The 27,888-nt window shown below is 38.6% G+C and overlaps 2 protein-coding genes across 3 annotated transcripts in view; one reads left to right on the top strand and one right to left on the bottom strand.

Moving 5' to 3' along the window:
• Positions 1–27,888, top strand: part of NT5DC1 (5'-nucleotidase domain containing 1) — a 112,315-nt gene that overhangs the window by 14,347 nt on the left and 70,080 nt on the right. Inside the window, exons 5-6 of one of the 2 annotated variants that reach the window (XM_027551160.1) lie at positions 280–359; positions 3,716–3,797. In XM_027551160.1, coding sequence (XP_027406961.1) covers positions 280–359; positions 3,716–3,797 — 162 coding nt within the window. Of the gene's footprint in view, positions 1–279; positions 360–3,712; positions 3,798–27,888 lie in introns of both variants that reach the window. The other variant, XM_027551159.1, reaches the window with a different exon arrangement.
• On the bottom strand, positions 5,157–14,408 carry COL10A1 (collagen type X alpha 1 chain). Its single transcript, XM_027551161.1, has 2 exons — positions 12,037–14,408; positions 5,157–8,001 (listed from the first exon to the last, which is right to left on the bottom strand). The coding sequence occupies exons 1-2, from the start codon at positions 12,230–12,232 to the stop codon at positions 6,131–6,133; spliced, it is 2,067 nt and encodes a 688-aa protein (XP_027406962.1). The 5' UTR covers positions 12,233–14,408; the 3' UTR covers positions 5,157–6,130.

Below are 27,888 nucleotides of genomic sequence, written 5' to 3'. Positions count from 1 at the left end.
ATACAAATTGTGACTTTTCCATAATCTATTTCATGTTTATGATATAGTCTTTAATTAAAATGTTTTTAATAAAATGCTTAACTTATGCATATCATATTTTATTATAAATAAAAGCCTTCTTTAAAAGACAATGGATGACAGGATGGAGTAGAGTGGTTCTGAATTGAAATAGAAGCCCCTTTAAGTAACTAAACCAAAATATAGCCTCTTTAGCTAAGTTTCCGTATGACATAAATGAGGCATTAATTTGATCCCAGTTTAAAATTGTGTTCTTTTTAGGAAAATACTACTTTTATGATAACTACTTTGACCTGCCTGGAGCTCTTCTGTGTGCCAGAGTGGTAGACTCTTTAACAAAGGTGAGTGGGGACTCATTTCTTAGAAACCATGGTATATTATTTGGCCATGAATCAGAGGATTTTGAGCTTCCCTGGTAGCTCAGATGGTAAAGAAACTGTCTGCAATGCAGGAGAACTGGGTTGAGAAGATCCCCCGGAGGAGGGCATGGCAGCCCATCCCGGTATTCTTGCTTGGAGAATCCCCTTGGACAGAGGAGCCTACATATACAGAGGGCTACAGTCCATGGCATCGCAGAGTCGGACATGACTGAGCAACTAAGCACACACACACACAGAGGACTTAATTATATATGTCTTTTGAGTTGAGATTTTACTCCATTTCCTTTGTAGTTTCAGAGGTTACCAAGGAGGAAAGACATAGAGAAATTGGTCAAAGTATTTTTGGAAAATTAAAAACGACCATACCTAAGAATAATAAACCTGTTCTCCAGCAGGGGGTGCAAAAATCTAGAAAAAGAAAATACCAAACTTACATGTGGAGAAATATTTCTTGGTTTCATTAGCAGAGTTTTTAAAATAAATAAATGTAAAGAAATTCCACGTGTCTTTTTAAGCATTGTTAGATAGTACAAAACCAGAAAAAATGGGATGAAATGTTAGAAATGATCATTTTGAGCATAGTTTAATGTATATAGATTTTTTTCTTTGTCCTAGGTATCAGGATTAAATAGATCTCTGGTTATATCAGTTTATACTTAGAGCTTAAGAACTATGAACATAAATTGGTTTTATGCCAGAATCCCTTTCCTTTTTGCCTATGTTGTCTTTCAGAATGACAGTGATGTTTCTGATAGGCCTCAATTCAGTCCAGTTCAGTCGCTTAGTCGTGTCTGACTTTGTGATCCCATGGACTGCAGTACTTCAGGCCTCCCTGTCCATCACCAGCTCCCAGAGTTCAATCAGACTCATGTTCATTGAGTCAGTGATGCCATCCAACCATCTCATACTCTGTCGTCCCCTTCTCCCACCTTCAGTCTTTCCCAGCATCAGGGTCTTTTCAAATGAGTCAGTTCTTCAAGTCAAGTGGCCAAAGTATTGAAGTTTCAGCTTCAGCATTAGTCCTTCCAATGAATATTCAGGACTGATTTCCTTTAGGATGGACTGGTTGGATCTCCTTGCAGTCCAAGGGACTCTCAAGAGTCTTCTCCAACACCACAGTTGGAAAGCATCAATTCTTAGGCGCTTAGCTTTCTCTATAGTCCAACTCTCATGTCCATACATGACTACTGGAAAAATCACAGCTTTGACAATATGGACCTTTGCTGGCAAAGTAATGTCTCTGCTTTTTAATATCCTGTCTAGGTTGGTCCTAACTTTTCTTCCAAGGAGCAAGTGTCTTTTAATTTCGTGGCTGCAGTCACCATCTGCAGTGATCTTGGAGCCCAAAACAATAAAGTCTGTCACTGTTTCCATCGTTTTCCCATCTATTTGCCTTGAAGTAATGGGACCAGATGCCATGATCTTAGTTTTCTGAATGTTGAGCTTTAAGCCAACTTTTTCACTCTCCTCTTTCACTTTCAACAAGAGGCTCCTTAGTTCTTCTTCGCCATAAGGGTGGTGTCATCTGCATATCTGAGGTTATTGATATTTCTCCCGGCAATCTTGATTCCAGCTTGTGCTTCTTCCAGTACAGCGTTTCTCATGATGTACTCTGCATATAAGTTAAATAAGCAGGGTGACAATATACAGCCTTGACGTACTCCTTTTCCTGTTTGGAACCAGTCTGTTGTCCCATGTCCAGTTCTAACTGTTGCTTCCTGACCTGCCTGCAGATTTCTCAAGAGGCAGGTCAGGTGGTCTGGTATTCCCATCTCTTTCAGAATTTTCCACAGTTTGTGGTGATCCACACAGTCAAAAGCTCTGTCATAGTCAATAAAGCAGAAATAGATGTTTTTCTGGAACACTCTTGCTTTTTTGATGATCCAGCGGATGTTGGCAATTTGATCTCTGGTTCCTTTGTCTTTTCTAAAATCAGCTTGAACATCTGGAAGTTCACGGTTCACATATTTTTGAAGCCTGGCTTGGAGAATTTTGGGCATTACTTTACTAGCATGTGAGATGAGTGCAATTGTGTGGTAGTTTGAGCATTCTTTGGCATTGCCTTTCTTTGGGATTGGAATGAAAACTGACCTTTTCCAGTCCTGTGGCCACTGCTGAGTTTCCCCAGTTTGCTGGCATATTGAGTGCAGCATTTTCACAGTATCATCTTTTAGCATTTGAAATAGCTCGACTAGAATCCCATCACCTCCACTAGCTTTGTTCTTAGTGATGCTTCCTAAGGGCCACTTGACTTCGCGTTCTAGGATGTCTGATTCTAGGTGAATGATCACACCATCGTTATTATCTGGGTCATGAAGATCTTTTTTGTACAGTTCTTCTGTGTATTCTTGCCACCTCTTCTTAATATCTTCTGCTTCTGTCAGGTCCATACCATTTCTGTCCTTTATCGAGCCCATCTTTGCATGAAATGTTCCCTTGGTATCTCTGATTTTCTTGAAGAGATCTCTAGTCTTTCCCATTCTGTTGTTTTCCTCTATTTCTTTGTATTGATCACTGAGGAAGGCTTTCTTATCCCTTTTTGCTATTCTTTGGAACTCTGCATTCTGATAGGACTAGATGCTGATTTATTTTTGAGTCAGAATTACAGTCATGTGTTTGTGAAAGTTTCTGTTGAGCCATAGTGCTGGCTTGTAGAAGTTGTTATTATGGGATGGAGTCAGCTTCTCATTTTATAGTGACTGTAACAAATGTACCAGTCTTTAAATATTTTGGGCTTGATATAATTTAAATACTATCTAGTAGTTGGTCTTTGTTTATATAGAAGGATACTGGTTAATATCTCCAAGGAAGCATGGGGCTATAGGGTTGTGTATATTCCTGTTTACTTGCTCTTGTATACTGAAACTCAGGTAAATATGCACAGAACTGTAAAGTAAGCAGCTTTTGCAGTTTTAAGGCTGCGGGCCTTTTAGCTCCATTGATGCCACGGTACAGGAAGTGACATATCCTGATATCTCCTAAGCTATAACATTGTAGATTTGTTATGTGTTAAAAGTAGTGTATATTTTTTAGACTTTATAATGCATGGAAATTTTTATTTTATTTGGGTTATATGGGTTACATTAATATTTAGTCATGTGTATATACATCTCTATAGCCATGATTTTCATGGAAGATATTTTTCTACAATCACATCTGGAAACGTGAGAAGTTTATTGATCTATTTCCTCAAACACGAATCCCTGTTTTACAGTACAGTAATATTATAGTTGTTTGCCAAGTGTTTTCTACTATGCTTAAAAACACAATTATTACATGTGTCACATTTGGATTTGGTTTTTTTTTTTCTTTAGCAGAACAATGGTCAAAAACCATTTGATTTTTGGAAGGACATAGTTGCTGGTATACAACATAATTATAAAATGTCAGCTTTTAAAGGTGAGTAATGTGAAGAGAGACTTTATTTCTTTTACTTTTTTATTGGAAGATCATTGCTTCACAGTGTTGCAGTAGTTTCTGCCATACGTCAGCACGAATCAGTCATGATTATACATACATCCCCCTTCCTCGTTGGCCTCCCTCCCACCCCATCCGGCTCTCTAGTTATCACAGGGTGCAAGGCTGAGCTCTGTGTTTTGTGACAGCTTCCCACTAGTCATCTGTTCTACACGTGAGCGTGTGTGTATGTCTGTGCTACGCTCTCAGCTTGTCCTGCCCTCTCCTTCCCCGGCTGTGTCCACGAGTTCGTTCTCTATGTCTGTGTGTCCATTTCTTGGAGAGAGGCTTTAGATGTGTGTTCAATGCTATGTGTCTAATGAATTACTTAGAAGGTACCTGTTCTTAATGTACCTTAATTAGGATTTAATTTGACCTAAGATATTGCTATAAAGTTGATACTGGTCATATTCTAAGAGCTTCTTTTCTTCATGTCTGTTTAATGGCCATCGTTGCCAGTATTCTAAGAGATGCTGTCTTTTACATGCTCACCGCTAGGACCCTTTTGTGGATACCTCAGAATTTGGTCTCTCTTGGCTTGGAAATGAGTTTGGTGACAGCTGTAACCATTAGTTTAGTAATTACAGTCAGAGAGGAAGAGTGAAAATTCTGTTTGTAATGCTTAAAAGCAGGTTGAGCTCACACAGAGTGGGAGCAGAGATCACCAACCCAAGCCCAAGCTTTTACAGTTCCATCAACAGGTTTGCTTGAGTTACACACAAACATTGCTTCTAAGGCATTAAGAGATGCCTTTATAGTGTGGTACCTGAGTGACTTGAACCAGACTGTCCTAATTCAGCCAGTGGATTGATGGATGCTCACAGGCAGTGTTTTTCAGCTGAGAAAAATAAAAATGTTGCCATTTGATTGGCATAAAAATTCTTGCCTGCCTTTTAATGTCATTTAAGCCATCAAAATGATCCTAAATATTATGACTAAAAACATGTCAAGGCAGTGAATAACTGCATAATATTTGTTCAGACTACATGTTTCTCTGCTGCCTGCTTCTTTCCTTCCTAGAAGAATATCACTGACTTGGGTGATTGTCTTACTTTTCTGCTCCCAGTCGCCAGCCCTTCACCCTGTAGATCACATGTGGTTCTGTTTGATGGCTTTTCAGTCCACAATGCGCACTTGGATGTATGGAAATGCCCATCTCCAGTAGAAGGCTATATCCATGACCCTTGGAAAAGCTACCCACCAGTTTATCATTTTACTTTTTATTAACTTTGTAAAATGAAAACCCTTAAAAGAGTGGTTGAGAATGGCAAATTGCTGGTTTCAAATAAATTCGACATAATCATCTATTGATGTTATTTTATTGCATTGTAAATAAGGAGTGGATAAAACATTTCATGAGGCACAGCTTAAGAGTTTTAAACAGAAACATTAAAATACAGTACAGAGCAGAAATAAATAATATCTTTTCATTTCTAGTCAGATTTTGAAACCCTTGATATTACAATTTCACTGGAATGGGAGGCCCAAGGTACATATGCTAATACTGTATAAACCCGCAAAATCATATTAACATTATATAAGACTCAAGTAGTCATTAAAGCAAATTAATCACACTTGTGTCAAATAAATAAAATAGGTTAGACACCATTTCCAAGTTGTAAAGGGTATATAGAAAGCTTTCAGCAATCCACAGAAAAGTTTGAAGAGGTTCATGACAAAAGCACCTTGCATTTCAGATTAACTTTAGCATTAATATTTTGGGTTTCTTATGAGAGCTGTAAAAAGTCTATATGCACCTGTATACTTGAATAGATAATTGACAAAAGGGGCCACTTAAACCTTTGAGTAATGCACCATCAGAAAGATCTCAGGGTATGTAGTGTTTTTTAAATTTGAATATTCAAGTATTTAAGTCCCATAAAGATATATGACATCTCCTGAATGTTTCCTGGAAATTTTCCTGTTAATTGTCAGAAACAGACTGATTTTTAAAAGGAAATGCTGAACTTCTGAAATCAAATTTGACATGATTTAGCATCACATTTCAGGGTTTTTTGCGATCGTTTTTTCAGCCTAGCAGGATGAAATTTTTAAATACTGAAGGAGTTAACAGAAGACTTTTAGGAGTTTTAGGATTGCTGACTAGAAACTCAAGAGGGCCTTCACATATGTTTACTGTATCTGAGAGCTCAGACCTGTATTTTGGAAAATTAGTCACATTTTTTTCAGCCTACCTCCATATGCATTTCGTGGGACGGGGTGGAGTTGGGGAATGCCTTTTCAAGCAGATTTGTGTTAGCTCGGTGAGAATATGCTCACATTGGAGCCACCAAGAATCCTGAGAAAGAGGAGTGGACGTACTCAGAGGAGTACAGCCCGTTCGAGCCTGCATTGGGCAGCTGGAGCCATACCTGGTCGTTCTCGGTGAGGTCGATCACGGCGCTCCCTGAAGCCTGATCCAGGTAGCCCTTGATGTACTCATCATAGGTGTACATTACAGGGGTGCCGTTCTTATACAGACCTACCCAAGCATGGGTCCCTTTCACGTGTATGTGGTAAGAGAAGTAATATATCCCTGGAATCTTACAAGTGAAGATTCCAGTTCTTGGGTCATAATGCTGTTGCTTGTTATATAAAATCTTATCAAATGGGATAGGAGTACCTATAGCTGGGTAAGCTTTGGAGAGGATAACAGTGAAAGCAGACACAGGCATTCCTGTTACTCCCTGATTGGCACTAACAAACGGCCTTTGGCCTGCCTTTACAAAGTCCTCGGGCAGGGCTGCTTGGCCTGGAGGGCCTGGGGGCCCTGGGGGCCCTGGGAGGCCAGGCTCCCCAGCATTGCCTCTTGGCCCCGGAGGCCCTGGTGGCCCAGTAGGTCCATTAAGGCCCTTGACTGCTATGCCAGCTGGGCCAGGAGGCCCTGGAGTTCCCGCATCGCCTTTGGATCCAGGGAATCCTGGAATGCCTGGTGGCCCAATGGGACCTCTAGTACCTGGTATTCCAGGGACACCTCTGGGCCCAGCCTCGCCATTGTGTCCAGGCACTCCCTTAGCTCCTGCTGGACCCACAGGGCCTGGGAGACCAGGGGATCCTGCAATTCCAGGGTCACCTTTTGGGCCTGGCAACCCTGGGTTACCCTTGGGACCATTGAGACCTGGTTCTCCTGGGTACCCTGGTTTTCCATCTAAGCCAGAGGAGCCCCTTTCTCCCTTCGCCCCAGGGTTTCCTGCAGGCCCCACTGGCCCCATCTCACCTTTAGGGCCTGGGAGCCCGGGGTTGCCTGGAATGCCTTTTGGTCCTTGGGGTCCCATATTCCCTGAGGGTCCGGGCAGACCTGCTTCCCCAGGATGACCTGCTGGGCCTTGTTCCCCTTTGGCACCTGGACTCCCTGGAAGGCCCACAGGTCCCCTTTGTCCCTTCAGGCCTGGCAAGCCTGGTTTCCCAAAGCCGGGAGCCCCCGGGAGCCCAGCTGTTCCTGGAGCCCCTGGCTGACCTTTCATCCCTGGGATCCCTGGCTGGCCTGGAGTTCCAGGGGCTCCTGGCTTTCCAATGCCTTCTGGTCCTTGTTCCCCAGGAGGGCCTTGAGGGCCTGGTGGGCCGGCTGGTCCCCTTTCCCCTGGAACACCCTGATCACCTTTGAGGCCTGGCTGTCCTGGTAACCCATTTTCACCTCTTTTCCCCACTCCAGGAGGGCCAGGTGGTCCCGTGGGACCCTGAGGACCTGGGAGGCCCCTCTCACCTGGGCGGCAAGGAGTACAATGCCCCATTTCCCCTTTCTGTCCATTCAGTCCAGGGACCCCTGACGTACCCTTTTCTCCAGGAAAGCCCCTGGGACCTGGTTCTCCTGTAGGTCCTTGTGGCCCAGGTTTTCCGGGAACAGAAATTCCAGTTGGGCCGGGGATTCCGGGTGGTCCTGGTGGGCCCCGTGGTCCTGGTAAACCAGCTGGTCCAATATCTCCTTTTGGTCCATTTAGTCCTCTCTCCCCTTGTTTTCCTGGGAGTCCTGGCAAACCTGGCTTCCCAGTGGCTGACGGCCCCGGTGGTCCTGGCAACCCTGGCTGTCCTTGGGGCCCAGGACTTCCGGTGCCGGGCTTTCCTGGTGGTCCTGACGGGCCTGGGTGCCCTCGAGGTCCAGCGGGGCCTGGTGGACCAGGGATGCCTTGCTCTCCTCTCAGTGATACACCTGAAGGACATGCGCAGAACACACGAGGTGAGGGGTTAGTGATGCTCAGGAACCACTGCTTCTCAAAATATAAGTGAGGACAGGGTATTTACTGCAGTGGCGGTCAGACCATTTTGGCAGACTAGTCTTGAATGGTTTTAGACAATTTTATATTGTTTTCAGACATTTATATTGTTTTAAAACATACTGTTAGAGAAGATGGTTTCACAAGACTGTGGCTACCATCATACTTTCGTTATGTCCTAATGATCCATGAAAATAAGCTGGGATTGAAACATTCGTTTGGAATAAGAGTGCATTGAAGGTAAACTTTTTAGCGCATTTATTTTAGGAAAATCATCTACCAAGGAAAAGGAAAAAAATGGCATTTGATAGGAAAAGAGGAAAAAGGCAAGTACAGAATAAAAAAAGGAACAGGTTAAGAACTAAAACAACTTTCCTTCACAAAAGCTATCCTATAAGGTAAAGGAGAAACGCAGTCTGTTTTAATTTACACCTGCCATGACCCTGCTGTAAACAGTTTAGATTTGGGGTTTTCTTTTGTTTGGTTGTTTCTGACCTCAGTACAAAGCATGAGCTCTTTACATTCTCTGTTATTGACTTAAAATTGAGATAAGGAATTAGAGAATTAATGTGAAAGGTACATAAAATAGTATTAAAATGGTAAAATAAAATTTTCTTTGATTAATGCACCTGTTGTTAACTTCATAGATCGGTGGGTTCATTTGAGCTAAATACTTCTACTAGTATAGTAAATTTAAACTAAAAAATTATTCAGTGCCTGTGATGTTAAATCTGTTATTGAACTGTAAGTATAAGAAAAGTACAAAACACATCCTGTAAGAACTGTAGTCCCAAAGGGAATAAAACAAGTGTCCATGTGATAAGTGCTTTAAGAGGTGTCCAGAGTTTTGGTTTTAGTCATTCGAAGGTGGGGTGTAACAGAGCATGGCTGGCTTTGGGATACACTATTGGGGAAGTATCACCATGTCAAAGGATCTTTAGGCAGCACTATCATATGCCTCTAGATAAAAGTCTTTTTTCTCAGAAATTCTTCTATAGCTAGCAAAGATGGTAATGAAATTACTTATGTTTTTAAATATCTACTTGCAGGACTTATTTAAAATTAATTTTCTGTTTAATAAGTTCTCAGAAATATAGTTAGAATGTCTGTGTATACTATTAATATTCGATTCTTATACTGTCAGAAAATGGTTCATAGTAATGGTAGATTTAGTAGATGTCAAAGTAGTTGAGTAGTTTGGTCAAAACCCTGAAAATGACTTAGAACTGTCACTTTTGAGCTCCATCTTTTTTTGTAGAAAACATGTTAATATGCTTCAACTCCATTTAACTAAATCTTTAATGGCTTTAAATATCAAAATGAAGACTAAAATGAAATTGATATTAAATGAATTGAAAATTGCCTTTGAAAATATTTTTTATGGGTATAATTTCTTTTAAATGTTAACTGGTACATTACTGTATTTTTTTAAAATCTTTCATATTAATTAACTGGCATGTAAGAAGTAGTCAGCCAACAGTAGTTGCTAATGTATACTCTTGGGTAGATATGTTTCTGGTATTTGGAAAACATTTGATAATAAATGAAGTATAAAATACAGAGCATAGTCATTAAAACATATACTGAAATAGGAAAATCATTTGGGTATCTTTATATGTTGTACTAATTAGAAGTTATATTTCATTTTTCAAACAAATGTGTAGTTTTATTTACCCATTGATTTTCAGAAAATGACATGAGGAAAAAGACTGAGAAAAATTAATTTATGGAAAAGATTTCCAAAAATTAGCACATATTGTTGGTGATGTTACTATACATATGTGATATATCTAAATGAATGAGTGCTAATGCCTTGCAAATAGAATAAATGAATAAAGGATTTCTTAATGGTTTGCAGTAAAATGGGACATTTTTAAAATGCAAATCATATTAAATTGGGGTTTGCTTCAGAATCTTATAAAGATCATGTCTATATAAAAATGTCTTGGTCTGGTTGGAAATATGTTTAACTCGTAAAGTAGAGAGGAAAAGCAAGTCTTGCTGTGAATGACTGAATTGAGCCCAATTTGAGACTGAAACTCCAAAGACAGTGATCACTGTCACTTAGAATGTTACCCTGGTAGGTTCCAGAGGAGAAGTTTCTTAAATGTCCACAAAGTGGTTGATTGTGTCAGAGAATGGTTCCCGTGTACTCACCAGTAATGAAACCCTCTGCAGCATAATTTAGTGTGTTTTGACAGTTCTCTTAACCTTTTTGAACAGATATGCCTAGCAACTGCACAGGAATTCCTTGTATATCTGTTAGCAATTCAGTGCTTCACTATATAAATTGTGGGCTTTTGTCTTCATTTAATTGCTGGTAGATAATAATGTATTTGTTTCTACTGTGTATTACCAAGTAGACTAAAGGATTTAATAGTTAAAATATGGCTTCTAAATTTTTCATTTGTTAACAAGATATATTTTCACTTTTTCTACAAAAGAAAAACCAAAATGATACAGTGTATTATGGTGAAAAGATAGAAAATATTTTGAACTTCTAATAGTGGTGGTGCATTTTTAATTCACAACTGTTTGTTATGATCTTGTAAGCTACAAGAGTCTGAATTTGTGATCATACAGAGTATAATTCAGTGCTGCTTGTCATAGCATTTCAAATTGCATTTGTTGCTTCAAGCAAAGTATCAGATTTTCTTGTCTTTTATTCTTTTCCTAACTTTTTTCTTTCTCATACTGTGTGTGTATTTGAGCATCGAAAGTATCTATTGAGTACTTGCATTTATGCATTTATTTCTGATCATTAAGCTACCTTTCATGAAACATTTAAAATTTCATCTTTCTTCTTAAAAAGACAATCCTATACATTCAGTTTGCTAAAAATAGTCATCTCCAGAAGCATAATTTTTAAATTTTATGACAACTATTCATAGCTTTATAGGATAAAATATGTAAGCATAATGGAAAAATACTATGGAAAAGAAATTTGAGTCCTACAGTCAGTTCATATTACTCAGTGTAATTCAGTAATGTAGCAGGCAGTTTGTGCCAGATAGCTATTAAATGAAATTGGTGAATATGAACCTAAAAGTTGCCCTTGCTTGAGGATTTGTTAGTACTTTATATACATGATATCAGTACCCTTCATAATAGTCAAGAAAGCTCAGCAGAAGAACAGATGCAAGAACAGAGTTAAAACTTACCTAAAGCTACACCACCAGTACTAGAGTAGGAAGAGGAAGAGGAGGAGAGAAGTAATAATAGGAATAGAAATAATGGAAGTAGTATGAAAAATAGAAGCAGTAGTGGTAATAGCTAACCCTTAAGCACTTTGCGTATTAACTAATTTAAGTCTCAGAACAGCCCTTTGAAATAGATGCGCCTTGTTTTACAGATGAGTGAGCTAAAGCATGGAGAGGATAACTAACTAACTCAGGGTTGCATAAAGCAGTTAGGTGTGTGCACTTAACTACTAAACTAAACCAAAATGCATTAAAAAAATTATGAGAATTGCTACTTCATTTGCCTTTAAATTTCTCTTGAGGGGATCTCATGTTATTTGAGAGCTAAGACTCAATTTTGTTTGGATTTGTAAGCTAGAAAAATAAGCTGTAAAAAGAAATGTGTGTATGCATGTAGATATATAAACCTGCTACTCTTTTTGTGTACAATGGACATTTTTAGTTAAAACAATTTAAACATGACTAATTTGGTTGGATTAATATGTCCAGGTTATGGGAATTATTTGTGCAAAAAGCACACATTTGAGGGAAAAAATTCTATACCTAAAATTTCCTAATATTCTTTAGGTATGTCTTTCTCCTATTCTTATGTAAAGGATATGAATGTTCTTGAATAGACCTACTTTTACCATAAATCATTTTGGGCTATTTAAGGAGTTTGAAGGTAATTTAATGCCAAAATTTAAAAAAACATTTTGCTAAAGAGATCGTTAAGATTATATAAAGCAACAACCCACTAGTTAATAGAGCAAGATAGGTAGTTCAGTTTACCTTTACCCTTTATGGCATACGGGATGAAGAACTGTGTCTTGGTGTTGGATGGTGGGCCTTTTATGCCTGTAGGTGTTTGGTATCGCTCAGTATAAAACACTCCATGAACCAAGTTCAAGGACATTAGCAGCAAAAGTGCTGTTTGTGGCAGCATGATCTCAGCTGGATTCTGAAAAACAGAAAAGAATAATTTCATATAGCTTCATTATTGACCTGCTTTATTTTTCTAATGTTGCATAGATGAATTCTTCATCTACTTTTTTAACCTTATTCTGTATATCCTGAATATATTCCATAAATTGAGAGTTATAATTGTTAATTATGTAAATATATGTCTTCGTCGGTTTTGAAAACCGTATCCAGATAATCAAGTGAAAATAAAATGATTTCAATAAAAGAAACACAGAAACTGTAGTTGTATGTCTGTATTAAATAACCCAAGATCTTTGATACAGACTGAAATTACCAATAGTCTCAAAAACACTGAAATTCAGATTACAACATGTTTTTGCAAATATAGTTTAATTAAGACTATATTTTACAGACAGCTACAGATTAAACTTTCTGAGTGATTTTAGTGGAAAGCCATTATTTTAAATCACAAAATAACAAATAACTGAGACTTTTTTCCAAATACGCTGACATGGAGGTCTACCAGTGGACTTACCCGGACTCTCGGAGATCCTGGAGGTGGTTTCTTACCAGTGCTCTGTGCCTTGCCCTGTGCCCAGGTGAGCACTGCAGAAGATGCCCTCTCCAGAGCTGTCCTACAGCATTTATACTGTTTTTCCCTTGCTCCATGAGGTCACCCTGAGTTTAAGCTCCTCCCCCTGCCCTAGAGGTGGAAAGCACTAATTATGGTGGAAAGTTCTACTGGGCAGGCATACAAGATCAGGTTGGGCTTTCTTTGCCTTGTTTCCTTATTGAAAAATAAACTCTTTGTCTTAAATTTTATTAATAGTTTTAGCAATGTACCATCCCTTTCTGTGATTTTATTTTAGAAGTTATTACTCAGATGTTTAGGTTGTTAGTTCATGATGGGGTGGTCCTAGCCCCTTTATATTTTTAGAAAGCACGTTCTTGTGTTACTTGGTTGAAAATACTTGGGAGTATGTAAAAGTAGGGAAAGAAGTCTTTTGGAGGGGAGTGTGGGTTTAAACCATCACCTAAATTCTTCACTTATTACATAAATCCATCAAGTGTCCATGAATGTTTCTAAATTTTTATGAAAATAGCATACCTCAATTCTTATTTTTAGGCTTGGAAGAAGGACAATGGTGAAAATGTAGGTATGCTGTCTTGTATTTCAGGATTTTAATGTAAGCCCTCAGATGTTAATAAGAGAAATGTAAAATATGTTAGCATATAAACATTTTAGTTTTTGCATTTAAATATTTAAAAAGTTTCAAACAGAAGCAAGACATCCATAAATTTAAAGAGCTGCAAGTGTAATTAGCCTGAAGGATTTAAATTCATTGTTCACAACACTCTACTTACTGTGTTCGGTAGATGGCTTCAGATTTTATTGCTTAATTTTGGGTTTTATTTTAGAGTTGCAGTGGAGGAGGTACAAAAACCCTTAACTTGATAATATCATATCATATCATATCATGTCCATTTAAATAAGGTTGCTGTGTTCATTTCAGAAGACTAATCAGACTTTGCTTTCAGCTTTTTGGAAGTATTATCTGTTTGCCTTGCAGATTCCTTCTAGGATCTTGAATCAGCTCAGTTAGAAACATTTTTTCCCCCCAAAAGATGAAAGTAAATGTTATCGTTGTGATTTTCAGTAGTTGGTATTCTCTTTAACAATAATAGGAGACTCTTAAAATCAGTTTTCAGGATCCTAAAGAATCTAACAACAGCAAGTTGAGAGGCCAAATTCTGATTCTTATTTCATTTTGTCATTTTGGAACTAAATCACATCAACTTTACAGATGAAGTAGGTGAGAAGGAAAATTCCATAATAGGCATAGATACGTCTTTTTAAAAAAAATCTCTGTAGAATTAAAGTGGTATGGATTCAGGATTGACCAGTAATTGAAATTAAATGTTTGACCAGTGGATGAAATACGGGTTTGTTCTTTTTCTTCCCTTCTTCCTCCCCTGCATGTAATTTTCTGCATATATTTTGAACTAAGCCTTGCATAGCACCTTGTAGAAATATAAACGGATAACTCATCTCACTGCCTTCCTTTCTCTTAACTCCCACTTTCAAAGCTTTTATTGGTTGCTATATTTAGAAACTTACCATGTCTCTATATAATATTCACAGATTCATATGAAATATGACTTTCATATCAGTTCTGAGTAACAGGAGAATTGAAAAGTTTATATTATATTTTCTATTCAGTCATTTTTATGGAAGTATAATTGATTTACAATGTTATATTAATTTCTGCTGTACAACAATGTGATTCAGTTATATATACGTACACACATTCTGTCTTTATTCTCTTCCATTATGGCTTCACATAGGATGTTGAATATAGTTCCCTTCGCTTACTCCTTGGAAGGAAGGTTATGACCAACCTAGATAGCATATTCAAAAGCAGAGACATTACTTTGCCAACAAAGGTTCGTCTAGTCAAGGCTATGGTTTTTCCTGTGGTCACATATGGATGTGAGAGTTGGACTGTGAAGAAGGCTGAGTGCCGAAGAATTAATGCTTTTGAACTGTGGTGTTGGAGAAGACTCTTGAGAGTCCCTGGGACTGCAAGGAGATCCAGCCAGTCCATTCTGAAGGAGATCAGCCCTGGGATTTCTTTGGAGGGAATGATGCTAAAGCTGAAACTCCAGTACTTTGGCCACCTCATGCGAAGAGTTGACTCATTGGCAAAGACTCTGATGCTGGGAGGGATTGGGGGCAGGAGAAGAAGGGGACGACAGAGGATGAGATGGCTGGATGGCATCACTGACTCGATGGATGTGAGTCTGAGTGAACTCCAGGAGTTGGTGATGGACAGGGAGGCCTGGCATGCTGCAATTCATGGGGTCGCAAAGAGTCGGACACGACTGAGCGACTGATCTGATCTGATCTGATCTTGCTATGCAATAGGGCCTTGTTGTTTATCTGTTCTATATATTCTGATCATTCTTTCATCACTTGAAAATTATCTGTGGAATAATACTTTTTGTAATTATACTATGTCCTCTACTACATCTATAAGAGACCACAAAAGATGAGAGAGAGAAATGGCTGCCTTCCAGGTACTGTGGTTCTCTTGGGAAAGATTTTGAAGAAGTAAGTGGGGTAATGTTATGGATGCCCTTGAATACTAGGTTATAGGCTTTGTTTTAAAAGGATTTATTAGAAATGTATATTCCAGTATTTTTATGTGTATATATGGTGACACATACTTACTTGTTTATAATCAAGACTGATACCTTGTTCGTTATTACTCACATAAAATTCAAAGATTAATTCTCAGCTCTTCATTCTGTGCACCTGTGTAGACAAGGTGTTTATCTGTGGTTGCTCCAACTATTTCCAGAACTTTTCACCTTAACCTCTCTAGGTGTTTGTTTTTTCATCAACACAATGAAAAGTTTGGATTAGCTTCTAAACTCCTCCCAACTTTAAAATTAGGTAATTCTTGTGCTTGAGGTATTTTGCTGTTTTCTGCGGTAAGACAGTGGGCTTGGCTCCATTTTGTAATTATTAGAGACAAAATCCATACCAAGTGGTCATATGTCTTCTTTGGGGGATATGTAAATATATGTGGGTATTTGTCATTCTATATTCCCATTTAATTTTGGGAAATGTGTCTTTATTGAATAAGCCTTGTACGTTCAACCCTTTTGGCAAATAGTGTGTTTATTTCAGTACAGGGAATCTGACTACTGTTTGCTTTGTTAGTCACATAAAAAGCACTGTCTTGTCCAAAACAGATTGTAGAATCAGAATATTTTCTAGCTTCACCCCACCCAATTGTGTATTTAAAACTATTTTTATTCTAGGAGTTTACCTGTAGCTGTTGAAAGTGACTAGACTGTGGCTTTATAATGAAAACCTATTCTACTTAAAGAACAGAAAGTCATGCTCTTTAAACTCAGCAACCAAAATGGTTTTTTCAGTATCAAATATGAAGATGTTTTTTGCACACTAGCATTTAGCTGCTATTAAGCTTACATGTTCATTTTCACTTCCCAGGTTATCATTAATTCACCAAGTATTTCTTGAGTACCTTCTACATGTCAAGTATGGTGGTAAAAGAGCTGGATGAATGATGTACAGCCCCCACCCTTATGGTGTATAAACACTGTAGGTGGTTCTCAACCTTCTTTCCACACTCCCACAGTCCTGAGGGACACAACACCGTTCCTTCTGTATTTGGGATTCATTAAGATAATGGTGGTTCAGCAACTGTATTTTGAAAAAGCTCCTCAGGTGCGCTCCTAAGTTAGAATGTCTTAGTCTGATATCCGGAGAAGGCAATGGCACCCCACTCCAGTACTCTTGCCTGGAAAATCCCATGGACGGAGGAGCCTGATAGGCTGCAGTCCATGGGGTCGCTAAGAGTTGGACACGACTGAGCGACTTCACTTTCACTTTTCACTTTCATGCATTGCAGAAGGAAATGGCAACCCACTCCAGTGTTCTTGCCTGGAGAATCCCAGGGACGGTGGAGCCTGGTGGGCTGCCGTCTATGGGGTCACACAGAGTCGGACACTACTGAAGCGACTTAGCAGTCTGATATCAGTGTTCTATTACCAGCTTGTTAGTATTAGATACATAAATTTTGTTGTTTTTGTTCATGTGGCTTTTAGATTTACTGTAGAAAAATTTAGTCTTATCCATAGAAGCAGAGAGAATGGTAACCATGAATGTACCCACTACCCAACTTAAACTAATCTCGTCATTGTCACTCAATCCTTCCTCTATTCACCCCCACATTTTTAACAAATCCCATGAAAGAAAGTGAAAGCGAAGTCACTCAGTCGTGTCTGACTCTTTGTGACCCCATGCACTGTAGCCTTCTAGGTTCCTCCATCCATGGGATTTCCCAGACAAGAATACTGGAGTGGGTTGCCATTTCCTTCTCCAGGAGATCTTCCCAACCCAGGGATTGACCCGGGTATTCCACATTGTAGGCAGACGCTTTACTGTCTGAGCCACCAGGGACTATATTCTACCAATTCACCTGTGAAATTTTAGTATATTTTTCCTGAAAGTAAGTTCTTCTTCTTTAAAATAGTGTTTTCAGCATACACCCAAAATTAAGTTTCTTAATATTATCAGATGCTTTAGTTCACTTCAGATTTCTTCAGTTATGTGTGTATACGCCCACATACACATGCATATATATGTATAGATATGGATATACATACATACTTAAAATGTACATAGAGATATACAAACATATATGTAGTATGTGTGCTTAGTCACTCAGCTGTGTCTGATTCTCTCGGTGGCTGCAAGGACTGAAGCCCGCCAGGCTCCTCTCCGTGGTTTTCCAGGGAAGAATACTGGAACAGGTTGCCTTTTCCTACCCAGGGGATCTTCCTGACCAGGGATTGAACCTCTGTCTCTCTTGGATCTCCTGTATTGGCAGGCAGATTCTTTTATCACTAGCATCACCTTCAGTTCAGTTCAGTCACTCAGTCGTGTCCGACTCTTTGCGACCCCATGAATCTCAAAGGCTTCCCTGTCCATCACCAACTCCCGGAGTTTACTCAAACTCATGTCCATCAAATCGGTAATGCCATCCAGGCTTCCCTGTCCATCACCAACTCCCAGAGTTTACTCAAACTCATGTCCATCAAATCGGTAATGCCATCCAGGCTTCCCTGTCCATCACCAACTCCCGGAGTTTACTCAAACTCATGTCCATCAAATCAGTGATACCATCCAGCCATCTCATCCTGTGTCATCCCCTTCTCCTCCTGCACCCAATCCCTCCCAGCATCAGGGTCTTTTCCAGTGAGTCAGCTCTTCGCATGAGGTGGCCAAAGTATTGGAGTTTCAGCTTCAGCATAAGTCCTTCCAATGAACACCCAGGACTGATCTCCTTTAGAATGGACTGGCTGGATCTCCTTGCAGTCCAAGGGACTCTCAAGAGTCTTCTCCAACACCACAGTTCAAAAGCATCAATTCTTTGGCACTCAGCTTTCTTTATAGTCCAACTCTCACACCCATACATGACCACTGGAAAAACCATAGCCTTGACTAGATGGACCTTTGTTGGCAAAGTAATGTCTCTGCTTTTGAATATGCTATCTAGGTTGGTCATAACTTTCCTTCCAAGGAGTAAGCGTCTTTTAATTTCACGGCTGCAGTCACCATCTGCAGTGATTTTGGAGCCCCCAAAAATAAAGTCTGACACTGTTTCCACTGTTTCCCCATCTATTTCCCATGAAGTGATGGGACCAGATACCATGATCTTAGTTTTCTGAATGTTGAGCTTTAAGCCAACTTTTTCACTCTCCACTTTAACTTTCATCAAGAGGCTTTTTCATTCCTCTTCACTTTCTGCCATAAGGGTGGTGTCATCTGCATATCTGAGGTTATTGAGATTTCTCCCGGCAATCTTGATTCCAGCTTGTGCTTCTTCCAGTCCAGCGTTTCTCATGATGTACTCTGCATATAAGTTAAATAAGCAGGATGACAGTATACAGCCTTGACGTACTCCTTTTCCTGGGAAGTCCATATGTAGTATACATACATACATATTCATAGTTTTTTATTGATTGTTTGTTCAACTCAGATTCATGAATTTCCCTGAATTGATATGCCGCGTTCATGTAGGTTTCTTATCAACATCTCTTTTTTCCCTTTACAGCTTATTTGCTGAGAAACTGGGTCCTCTTGCCTGTACAGTTTCCTACACCTTGGATTTTGCTGTCACTTAACATGCTTCTCTGTATGCTTCATTTCCTGAAAAATTGGTAGTTAGATCCAGAGATTCAATCGGATTTAGGTTTCAGATGTACACACACAAATACTTTTTGGCCAAGGGTACTTTGTAGATCCAGTGGGTGTTGTGTATTTTAACCAGGAAACCTTTCATTGCTGGTTGTGTGTGATGTTGCTAGGAATGAGCATGACCTAGATATCCTAATTCTATCTTTCCTTCTTTGCTTATTAGCTTGAATACATATATATGTGTGTGTGTATATATAATCCATATATATATACTTAAAATCCATATACATATATATTTGAGTTTCCAGGTGGTGTGGAGAAGGCAATGGCACCCCACTCCAGTACTCTTGCCTGGAAAATCCCATGGACGGAGGAGCCTGGTGGGCTACAGTCCATGGGGTCTCTAGGAATTGGGACACGACTGAGCGACTTCACTCTCACTTTTCACTTTCATGTATTGGAGAAGGAAATGGTAACCCACTACAGTGTTCTTGCCTGGAGAATCCCCATGGACAGAGGAGCCTGGCAAACTACAGTCTATAGGGTTGCAAAGACTCGGATATGACTAAAGTGACATAGCATGCACGCATATAAGTATATATTTACATATGGATACATGAGCCCAAAGGTAAATACCTGTGTAATTTTGTTGACTATTATGATGTCCCCCTCCATAGGTATTGTGTCATTTTCCATTTCCACCAGCACTGTGTGAGAGTTCCTGTTTCTCCACAGCCTCGCCAGTAGGATGCGTTATTTAGATTTTGTTGAACTTCTCGATATTTCCTCATTTTAGAAATGAAAATTGGAGTCTTGGCCTAGTAATTTCCATTCTTCTTACTAAGTGTGTGACTGAGCACCTTTTCATATAGTTAAGACCATATTTCTAGCATACTCCTAAAAGTGGTCTGTTTCCTATAAACAAACCTTTTTTTATGATACAGCTTGCATATGTTTTTTCCCAGTTTATCTTTTTAGTTTGCTCATAAAGGTTTTTGTAACATTTAAACTTTTCACATAAACTTTTGATGCAGAATATTATTGTTCTTTCAGAGTCTCAGAGCTATAAGGAACATTAAAAGTTATCTAGATCAGTCATTTTATTCTTCAGAGGAGAAAACTAGCTCTTTCTTATGAATGGCATGTTCCCTGATGTTCAGTCGAGTTGAGTTTCTGAAGTAAAGGGCTTTGGATGAGGGAGCCCATTGAGGGAAAACGCCACAGATGAAGCTCATGTGTTCATGTCATTACCCAAGCAGGATACTGACTTTCCTGTTCCTCTAATCCTTCAGTCTTTTAAGCCGTGGAAATGAGGAAAGTGCCCAGAAGTTTAGTGAAGGCACTTGGAGACCCACAGCTTCCACCACCACCTAGCTGTACCTCAATCCTCTTGAAAACGTTTTAAAAGAACGTTTGTCTTATCCTATTACAGAACCCAAGAGCTAAAAATGATCTATTTGTGTAAATGACCTAATGTGGTTTAGTGGTTAGATAGCTGCTGAGGGCTTGAAAGAAGAAATTCACGTATAAAGACAGGTGTTGATGAAAACCCCTGAAACTTCAGGCCAGGTCAAGAAAAACAGAGTCACTTGGAAAGTTTGAACAAAGACTTTATATTCTATTTTCTATGGTGCATAAATTGCCACATTATTTAAAGAACTCATAGTTTTATGTCTCAGGTGCTTAATGAGATCACCATCTTTTCATAGTAACCTGCTGAGTTTAAAATATAGAGCTTCTTGGCTCCTTGACCTAAAATCTTCAAGGATCTCGGCCACCTGACAGGTTCTCCTCCATTCAAGTGTGTTCCTATTTTATTTACAAGTTCAACTTCTCATGTGCAGTCTGATAAGTTGGAAGGAGAAAGTAGAGAATTAAAGTATTAATTGGAGAAATCATGGGGTGATGCTTTTTTATTTATATGTTTTTGTGCTCCCCTCCCCCTGGTTTATTATCATACATAGAACAGCTCCATGATCACTATCCATTAGAGGATGTGAAGCACAGTTTCTGTAGGTGGCAACACAGACCACCAGGAAACCTGCCTTCAAGACTGATGCTCCTTGCAGCAGTAATGTGTTCATATAAACAATTAAAATACACCCTGGAGTTTTCAGCTGAAGGAATGCTGAGCCTTAGTCAGACAACTTTGTTACCTGGCCGGAAGACCTCCCCGCTCCCTGTAGACTCATGCTAAGGGACTGCTCTTCCTGACGTCTCTGGCTCCTGACTTCTTGCACCCAGGTTCCCTCTTTAGTAAAATCCCTCAAGTCTGCTTACTTCCTTTCAGATTTTTAAAGTAATTACTATTTAGAGAAAACGTAGAAAATCTAAAATAAAATTTATACACCGTAGGGATATAAAAGCTATTAATGGTGGTATCTCCTCTCCACACCCGCCTCCCCATGACCTATTTAGTTCTAAGCTTCTGTCAGTCATATTTAATCACCTGTGTCAAAGTAAATCTTGCCACTTCTGATCCTAGTAAGGCTGAAATGTAGAAACTCTATGGTCCTATCCTGTTTTCTCTTGTTATTTGTTAGGAACTTTGAAAGGTGAAGAAAGATGTGTGTGAAGTGGTAGAACGATGTCTGGGGAATGCTCAGTAAACGTGAATGATGATGGTGTCCACCCTGATGCTGAAGAATTAAATACCTCTGACATTATATTTGAACCTCTTCATACTGCTAATCTTCCCCAATGTTTGTTGAACTTTGAATCTCTACTTTGTGCCGGTTGCTAGATTAGATGCTGCTAACCTGGCTTCCCTGGTGGCTCAGCGGTAAAGAATCTGCCTGCAGTGCAGGAGCTGCAGGAGATGCGGGTTTGATTCCTGAGTAGGGAAGATCCCCTGGAGGAGGGCATGGCAACCCACTCCAGTATTCTTGCCTGGAGAATCCCATGGTCAGAGGAGCCTGGTGGGCTACAGTCCAGAGGGCACAAAGAGTTGGACATGATTGAAGTGACCTGGCACGCATGCAACCTGCTAGGGTGATCTTACTCTTGTGAAGGAGACAGATACCAAACACAGCCCTCTTACAGCCTTTGCTCTGGCTTTTTTATAATCCAGATTTCATGGATTCTGATGTGAAACCATCTTCCAGATCATCACACTTTTTAATTGTTTATGAATGTAATTCAAGGACAGTTGGTTATTTACCACTGAAGCTCCATTCTGCACAGATAGTGCCTGGTACAGAACATGGACCCTGTAATTATTTGCTGAATGAAGGAATTAAGAGCTTTAGGAGACCAGATTTCAGTGTTTAATGAGTGTGGGCATTTTGTCTTATATTTGTGGGCACTCGGGTGGATCCTTCTGCATAGTGTTGGTTTGAATCTGAGTCTTTTCAGTCTCTGTTTTACCTTAAAATAACTCTCAATTCTTATGGAAGTCACAGTTTCCCACATGGCTTTGGGAATTAACAACTGCTTCCCAAAGCCATTTTGCAAAAGAAGGTAACTGTGGCTTCTGTTCTACAGACTGTGTACCTTCAACCCTCCTACTGGTAATCAAGTTAGAATTTCAGAGTAAGATCTTCCAAAGACAGTATTCCTCTAGGTAGCCATGGTTGGGAGTGTAAAGGGTGTAGTTGTAGGAAAGGGGCTGAATAGAGAGAGAAAGAAGAGGAGCCCATATTCTTGGGAACTTACAGGGATTTCTTTAAATGCCTCAGAAACCTGAACTGTATAATTTTAGAGCAACAGATAACTATTAGACTAGCCTGTGCTTTATTTTCCAAATTTTTTCACCCATCCATATCTCATGTACTTGTTGATATACCGATTAATTCAAATCCTCAATGTATTAAACACATATGCCAGGAAATAAAAAAAGGTTCATAGACTACTGACAGCATTTATTCTTTGCCTACCTAGACTACCTGTTAGCATCTTCTTTCCTGAATGTGACCCTTAAAGGGAAAATAAGTTATTGTTTGGAGGTTGAGTTATAGATACTTAGAACATTAAAATTTGTAAGATGAAGAATTTGAGACATTCAGTACCATCAAAAAATGAATATTTGAGCTGTAAGAAATACCAATCCTATTAAGTACTAGAAACTGATATTTACATTTTGTCTGAAGCAGACATAAACCCATTTTTATGACTCATTAAGTCTTCTAGATAATAATAATTACACATATATACACATACATGTATTTATTAGCAAACTTATGTTTGAGCAGAATTAACTTTTTTCCATGAAAACCACAGGTAATACATCACTTCGTTATTTAATGAACAACATAATAGAATTTTGATAATTTAACTTATATTACCAAAAATATTTTCCTTCAGTTCAGTTCAGTCGCTCAGTCATGTCCAACTCTTTGCGACCCCATGAATCACAGCACGCCAGGCCTCCCTGTCCATCACCAACTCCCAGAGTTCACTCAGACTCACGTCCATCGAGTCAATGATGCCATCCAGCCATCTCATCCTCTGTCGTCCCCTTCTCCTCCTGCCCCCAATCCCTCCCAGCATCAGTCTTTTCCAATGAGTCAACTCTTCGCATGAGGTGGCCAAAGTACTGGAGTTTCAGCTTTAGCATCATTCCTTCAAAGAAATCCCAGGGCTGATCTCCTTCAGAATGGACTGGTTGGATCTCCTTGCAGTCCAAGGGACTCCATAAGTTATACTTAATATTTACTCTAGCTTCATTAAATTTTAATTCAATCAAAAGATACTTCTTAGCCAAACCTCGGGCACTACTGTAGCTGTGGATCATCCCTGGTCCCTGGTCATGTTTTGACAAATACTCTTATTTACTATACCTAAAATTTTTATGGAGAATCAAGTGTCTTAGAGTTTTGAAATCCATTAGAAAATGTCCACCGCATAGCTTATATGTATTAAGCTTGTATCACGTGCTAGATACAATTCTAAGAACTTTGCATTATTATCTCATTTATTCCTTGTAGCAGCCACATGAATCAGGTACTGTTATTATACCCATCTTTAGACATGAAGAATTGAGGCTCAGAGAGGTTACGCATTCTAGCCAAGATCACACAGTCAGTGATGATACAGTTACTGCTTTCTGTAGATATCTCTCTCGAGGATTTACACAGGACCCAGTATAATTTTAAGTGTAGTACTATTTAATTTAAAACTGTGTTGGCCGTTCTTTGTCAAGAATGTGTATGAAAGTGTAATCCCAATACACTTGCTTTCCAGATCAGCTTCTCAGATTTCCTTGCCATTGAAAGAGCTGTGTTGTTTCAGTTCTAGATTGGGTTAGTTTAGAATTTGCTAATTTAAAAAGAAGCTAACTAAAAGCAAATGGTGCTAATGTTGTTATGTTTGCTTTTATCCTGAGGAAGTGTTTTTTACAGTTATTTTTAGCCCATCATGGTCTTTTAAAATCATTGAAAGGCAAGGTGGCATTACTAAAAGATTCTGTGTTTCAGCAGATGTTTAAATTATTAACTTATATTTTAATCCTAACAATGGCTAAACTGTTGCAAAAGTTATGAAGCGTTTTTCATCTGTAATAAGAGATCTCTAAGTGGGGAAACCTTAATGTGGGATTTTCAACTTCAGAGAGATTGATGGTTTTTAAAAGAAAAGGCAGAGAGCTTTTTATAAATTGATTTATTATTTGAATTCTCTTGCTAATATATCCTGGGTGACCTTTGTTTGACCTACCTCTTCAAATGTTATTATTTCTTTAAATTTAATATCCTCAAAACAACTCAACTCTGAACAAAAAGTTAACCAAAGCCCTATCTTTAGTTCACTCCTGCCCTTCAAATGGAAAAATCATTTTTGAGTATCAAATACAACATAAAGGACTCTCTCCTCCTGTGATTGTATTGGTGCCAGAAACCTAAAATACGTTTTTAATTAGTATCACCCTATTTTGAACTGGGACCAATTACATGCTTATCAAAGAACTTTTTTCTTCAAATTTAGGAAAAGCGCCTAAAAATTAATTTAGCAAATGGCATATTGATCATATCGTTGTTTAGTTGTTAAGTTGTATTTGACCCTTTTGTGACCCCATGGACTGTAGGTCTCCAGGCTCATCTGTCCACAGAATTTCCCAGGCAAGAATACTGGAGTGGGTTGCAGTTTCAAGAGGGAATTTTTAAAGAGTTTTGTAGCCTGTGGGGAACAGGCAACCTTATCAAATATGTTTTATTTTTGGTGGGGGAAAGCACTCTAGTTTCAACAATTTGTGACTATTAACTTACTGACTTAAAATTCTGTTATTTGGTACAAATGTTGATTAAACTCGTGTGGATTTGAGGTAATAAAACTATGTTTTGAATAATACCATTTAAAAGTTAACTTCACGGTAATATTGAGAAATAATTGTATTTGAGAACCATCTATGTTAGGGTAAATTCTGAGAAATAATTGTATTTGATAACCATTTATACTTAGACTTTATTTTACTCTCAGAACTGATACATCAAAATTCTTGTCCGTTTTAATGCATATTGTATGCTACAGTAAAACAGTGTTGAACTGCTTTTAAAATGCACTTGACTTGCAGTACTGATAAATTCATGAGAGTTTTTTAAAACATTTTGTATGATAGTAAAGAGCTCTTATGTCTTTTTACATTTAACTTTTATAGCACTTTAGGGTCTTATTTTTCAGCTGAAAAGTGCATATGTGGGGCGCTTTAATGAGCTATGGTTCTTCTAGGTATTTTTTTCTTGAGAGGAAAGTAAGAAATAGGAATTTAATTGTGTTTTTCTTAACAGACATTATAAATACTAAGTCGTCGTCTTCAAGGTAAGGGCCACTTGTGTAGAAGTTGTCTGTCTTTAAGACCCTAGTGAAACCCTTGAGTTTGTCAAGCCAGTAGGTGGCAGAGCGGAGAGTTTAGATGCCAGGGTCAAATGCTACACTGGTGTTTTCCACAAGAGCATACAGTTAGGTATTTTTAAATATTCCTCTTTTGTGTAGTTTCCTCTTCACTGAATCAACTTAGGCTGGAGTTCCATCCCTTACAAACTAGTTGAAACACTGACGTCCCAGTTTTACATCATTTGGCTGCCGTACTTTCTCAGGGTAGAAGCAACTCTTCTGCTTTTCGGGCCACATTATGCCAGTCTCCTTTTTCTGCCTTAGCTCATTGCTTTTGACAGTTTTCAAGAACAAGGAATCCCTTTTTAATAATTAAAATTGATTTATAGTATATATAATTCTTTATAACTGTGTAATTCTTTTCTACAAAAAGTGAACATATATGTATCTGCCACCCACCTAAAAGACACCTATATTATCACTACTTTTGAAGCCCCTGTGCCCACCTCCCTGGCTTATTCCCTGTGTTCCCCCTATAGGTAACTGCTGAATTTGTGTGTATGTTATTCATCTGTCATCATAGAAAGGATAGTGTTCCATACCCCACCCCTAAAACACATACATAGCCCACTACAACATTTTTCATTGATGTTTAAAATTCTGTTTAAAAGGAACTATACCATGTGTCGGCGAAGGCAATGGCACCCCACTCCAGTACTCTTGCCTGGAAAATCCCATGGACAGAGGAGCCTGGTGGGCTGCAGTCCATGGGGTTGCTAAGAGTCGGACACGACTGAGTGACTTCACTTTCACTTTTCACTTTCATTCATTGGAGAAGGAAATGGCAACCCACTCCAGTGTTCTTGCCTGGAGAATCCCAGGGACAGGGGAGCCTGGTGGGCTGCCGTCTATGGGGTCGCACAGAGTCGAACACGACTGACGTGACTTAGTAGTAGTAGTATAGCATGTGTGAGCCTCTGCACCTTGACTTTCTGATGCGACATTAGACTTTTGAGATTGGTCTGTATTATGTATGTGGCTTTTTGTTCATGTTCTTCTGCTATATAGTTTCCCATCGTATATCAGAATTTATTTGTTCATCTGCTGATGGATATTTAGCTTTTTTTGTTTGCTCTTAAAAATTATGCTGCTTTAAACATTCTTTTACATGTTTCCTATCTATCCACAAAAGAATTTTTCAAGTAAGATACCTGTAAGTGGAATATTGAAGATACATATTTTGGGTTTTACTGGATTGTTTGCTACAGCTATTTTATGTTTTACTAGCAGAGCATGAGAATTACGTGGTTTTGCCTAAATTTTAAGGTTTATCAGTCTTAAAGATGGCTATAAAGATGCTATCTCATTAGATTCTTATTTACATGTTTCTGGTTTCTAATGAGAGTGAGCATCTTTTCATATATTCATTGGCCAGTTGTGTTTATTCCTCTCTCAAACACCCGTTTGTATCTTTGCCCATATTTTTTGAATCATCTTCTCTTGTTGTCGTCATTGTTTTTTGAGCATTCCTTCTGTGTTTTGAACATTGATTTTCATTAGTTAGTATTTTGCAAATATATGGCACCTTATGTGTTGTCTGCACCTGTCTAGCCAAGGAAGACCCTATTTTTAAAATTGACTCATTGAGATCCAGTAAGTTATTGTTGTTATTCTTTTCCCAACTTTCAAGTGGGACTCTATGCCACTGTATATTCAAAGAACACCTCTTTGAATGATGATAGAGAATGTTTCACTAAATTTTACTTTTGTTGACTTTCTTTCCTATAGTAGAGATAGGTGAGCATTCTTTTTACAGAGTTTGAAATTCTAGGTTTACTTGAAAAAGTTCTACGTAAATCGTCAGTGGAAGTTTATATTTGACATTTGAATTTAAGGAAATGTTATTTTCATACAATAATAAAGCACCACATTTTCTTTATTAGAGTTTCCAACAGGAAAATGTTTCCATATGAGCATTTTTTGATCAGCATTTAATTAATGAAAATTCTCTTACAAGGTTCTAATTGTTTTAGTAAGTGATTTTGTGAGAAAAGTATGTAAATATGGTATGTTTCTAATCTGGAAAAATAAAGAGGAATTCCTTTTATGGGAAAAATTTGAAGTTGCTTGGATTAAAAAACTAAAAAAAAATACTTGTTACCTTATTTTCACTTCATGGCTGATTTCTAATGTGTGATACAAATGGAATTATTGCTAGAATA

The sequence above is a fragment of the Bos indicus x Bos taurus genome, chromosome 9 (assembly GCF_003369695.1).
Source record: "Bos indicus x Bos taurus breed Angus x Brahman F1 hybrid chromosome 9, Bos_hybrid_MaternalHap_v2.0, whole genome shotgun sequence".
In the NCBI taxonomy this organism is placed as follows: domain Eukaryota; kingdom Metazoa; phylum Chordata; class Mammalia; order Artiodactyla; family Bovidae; genus Bos; species Bos indicus x Bos taurus.
The sequence above is the reverse complement of the archived record's forward strand: the minus strand, read 5'-3'. Positions and strand labels throughout refer to the sequence as shown.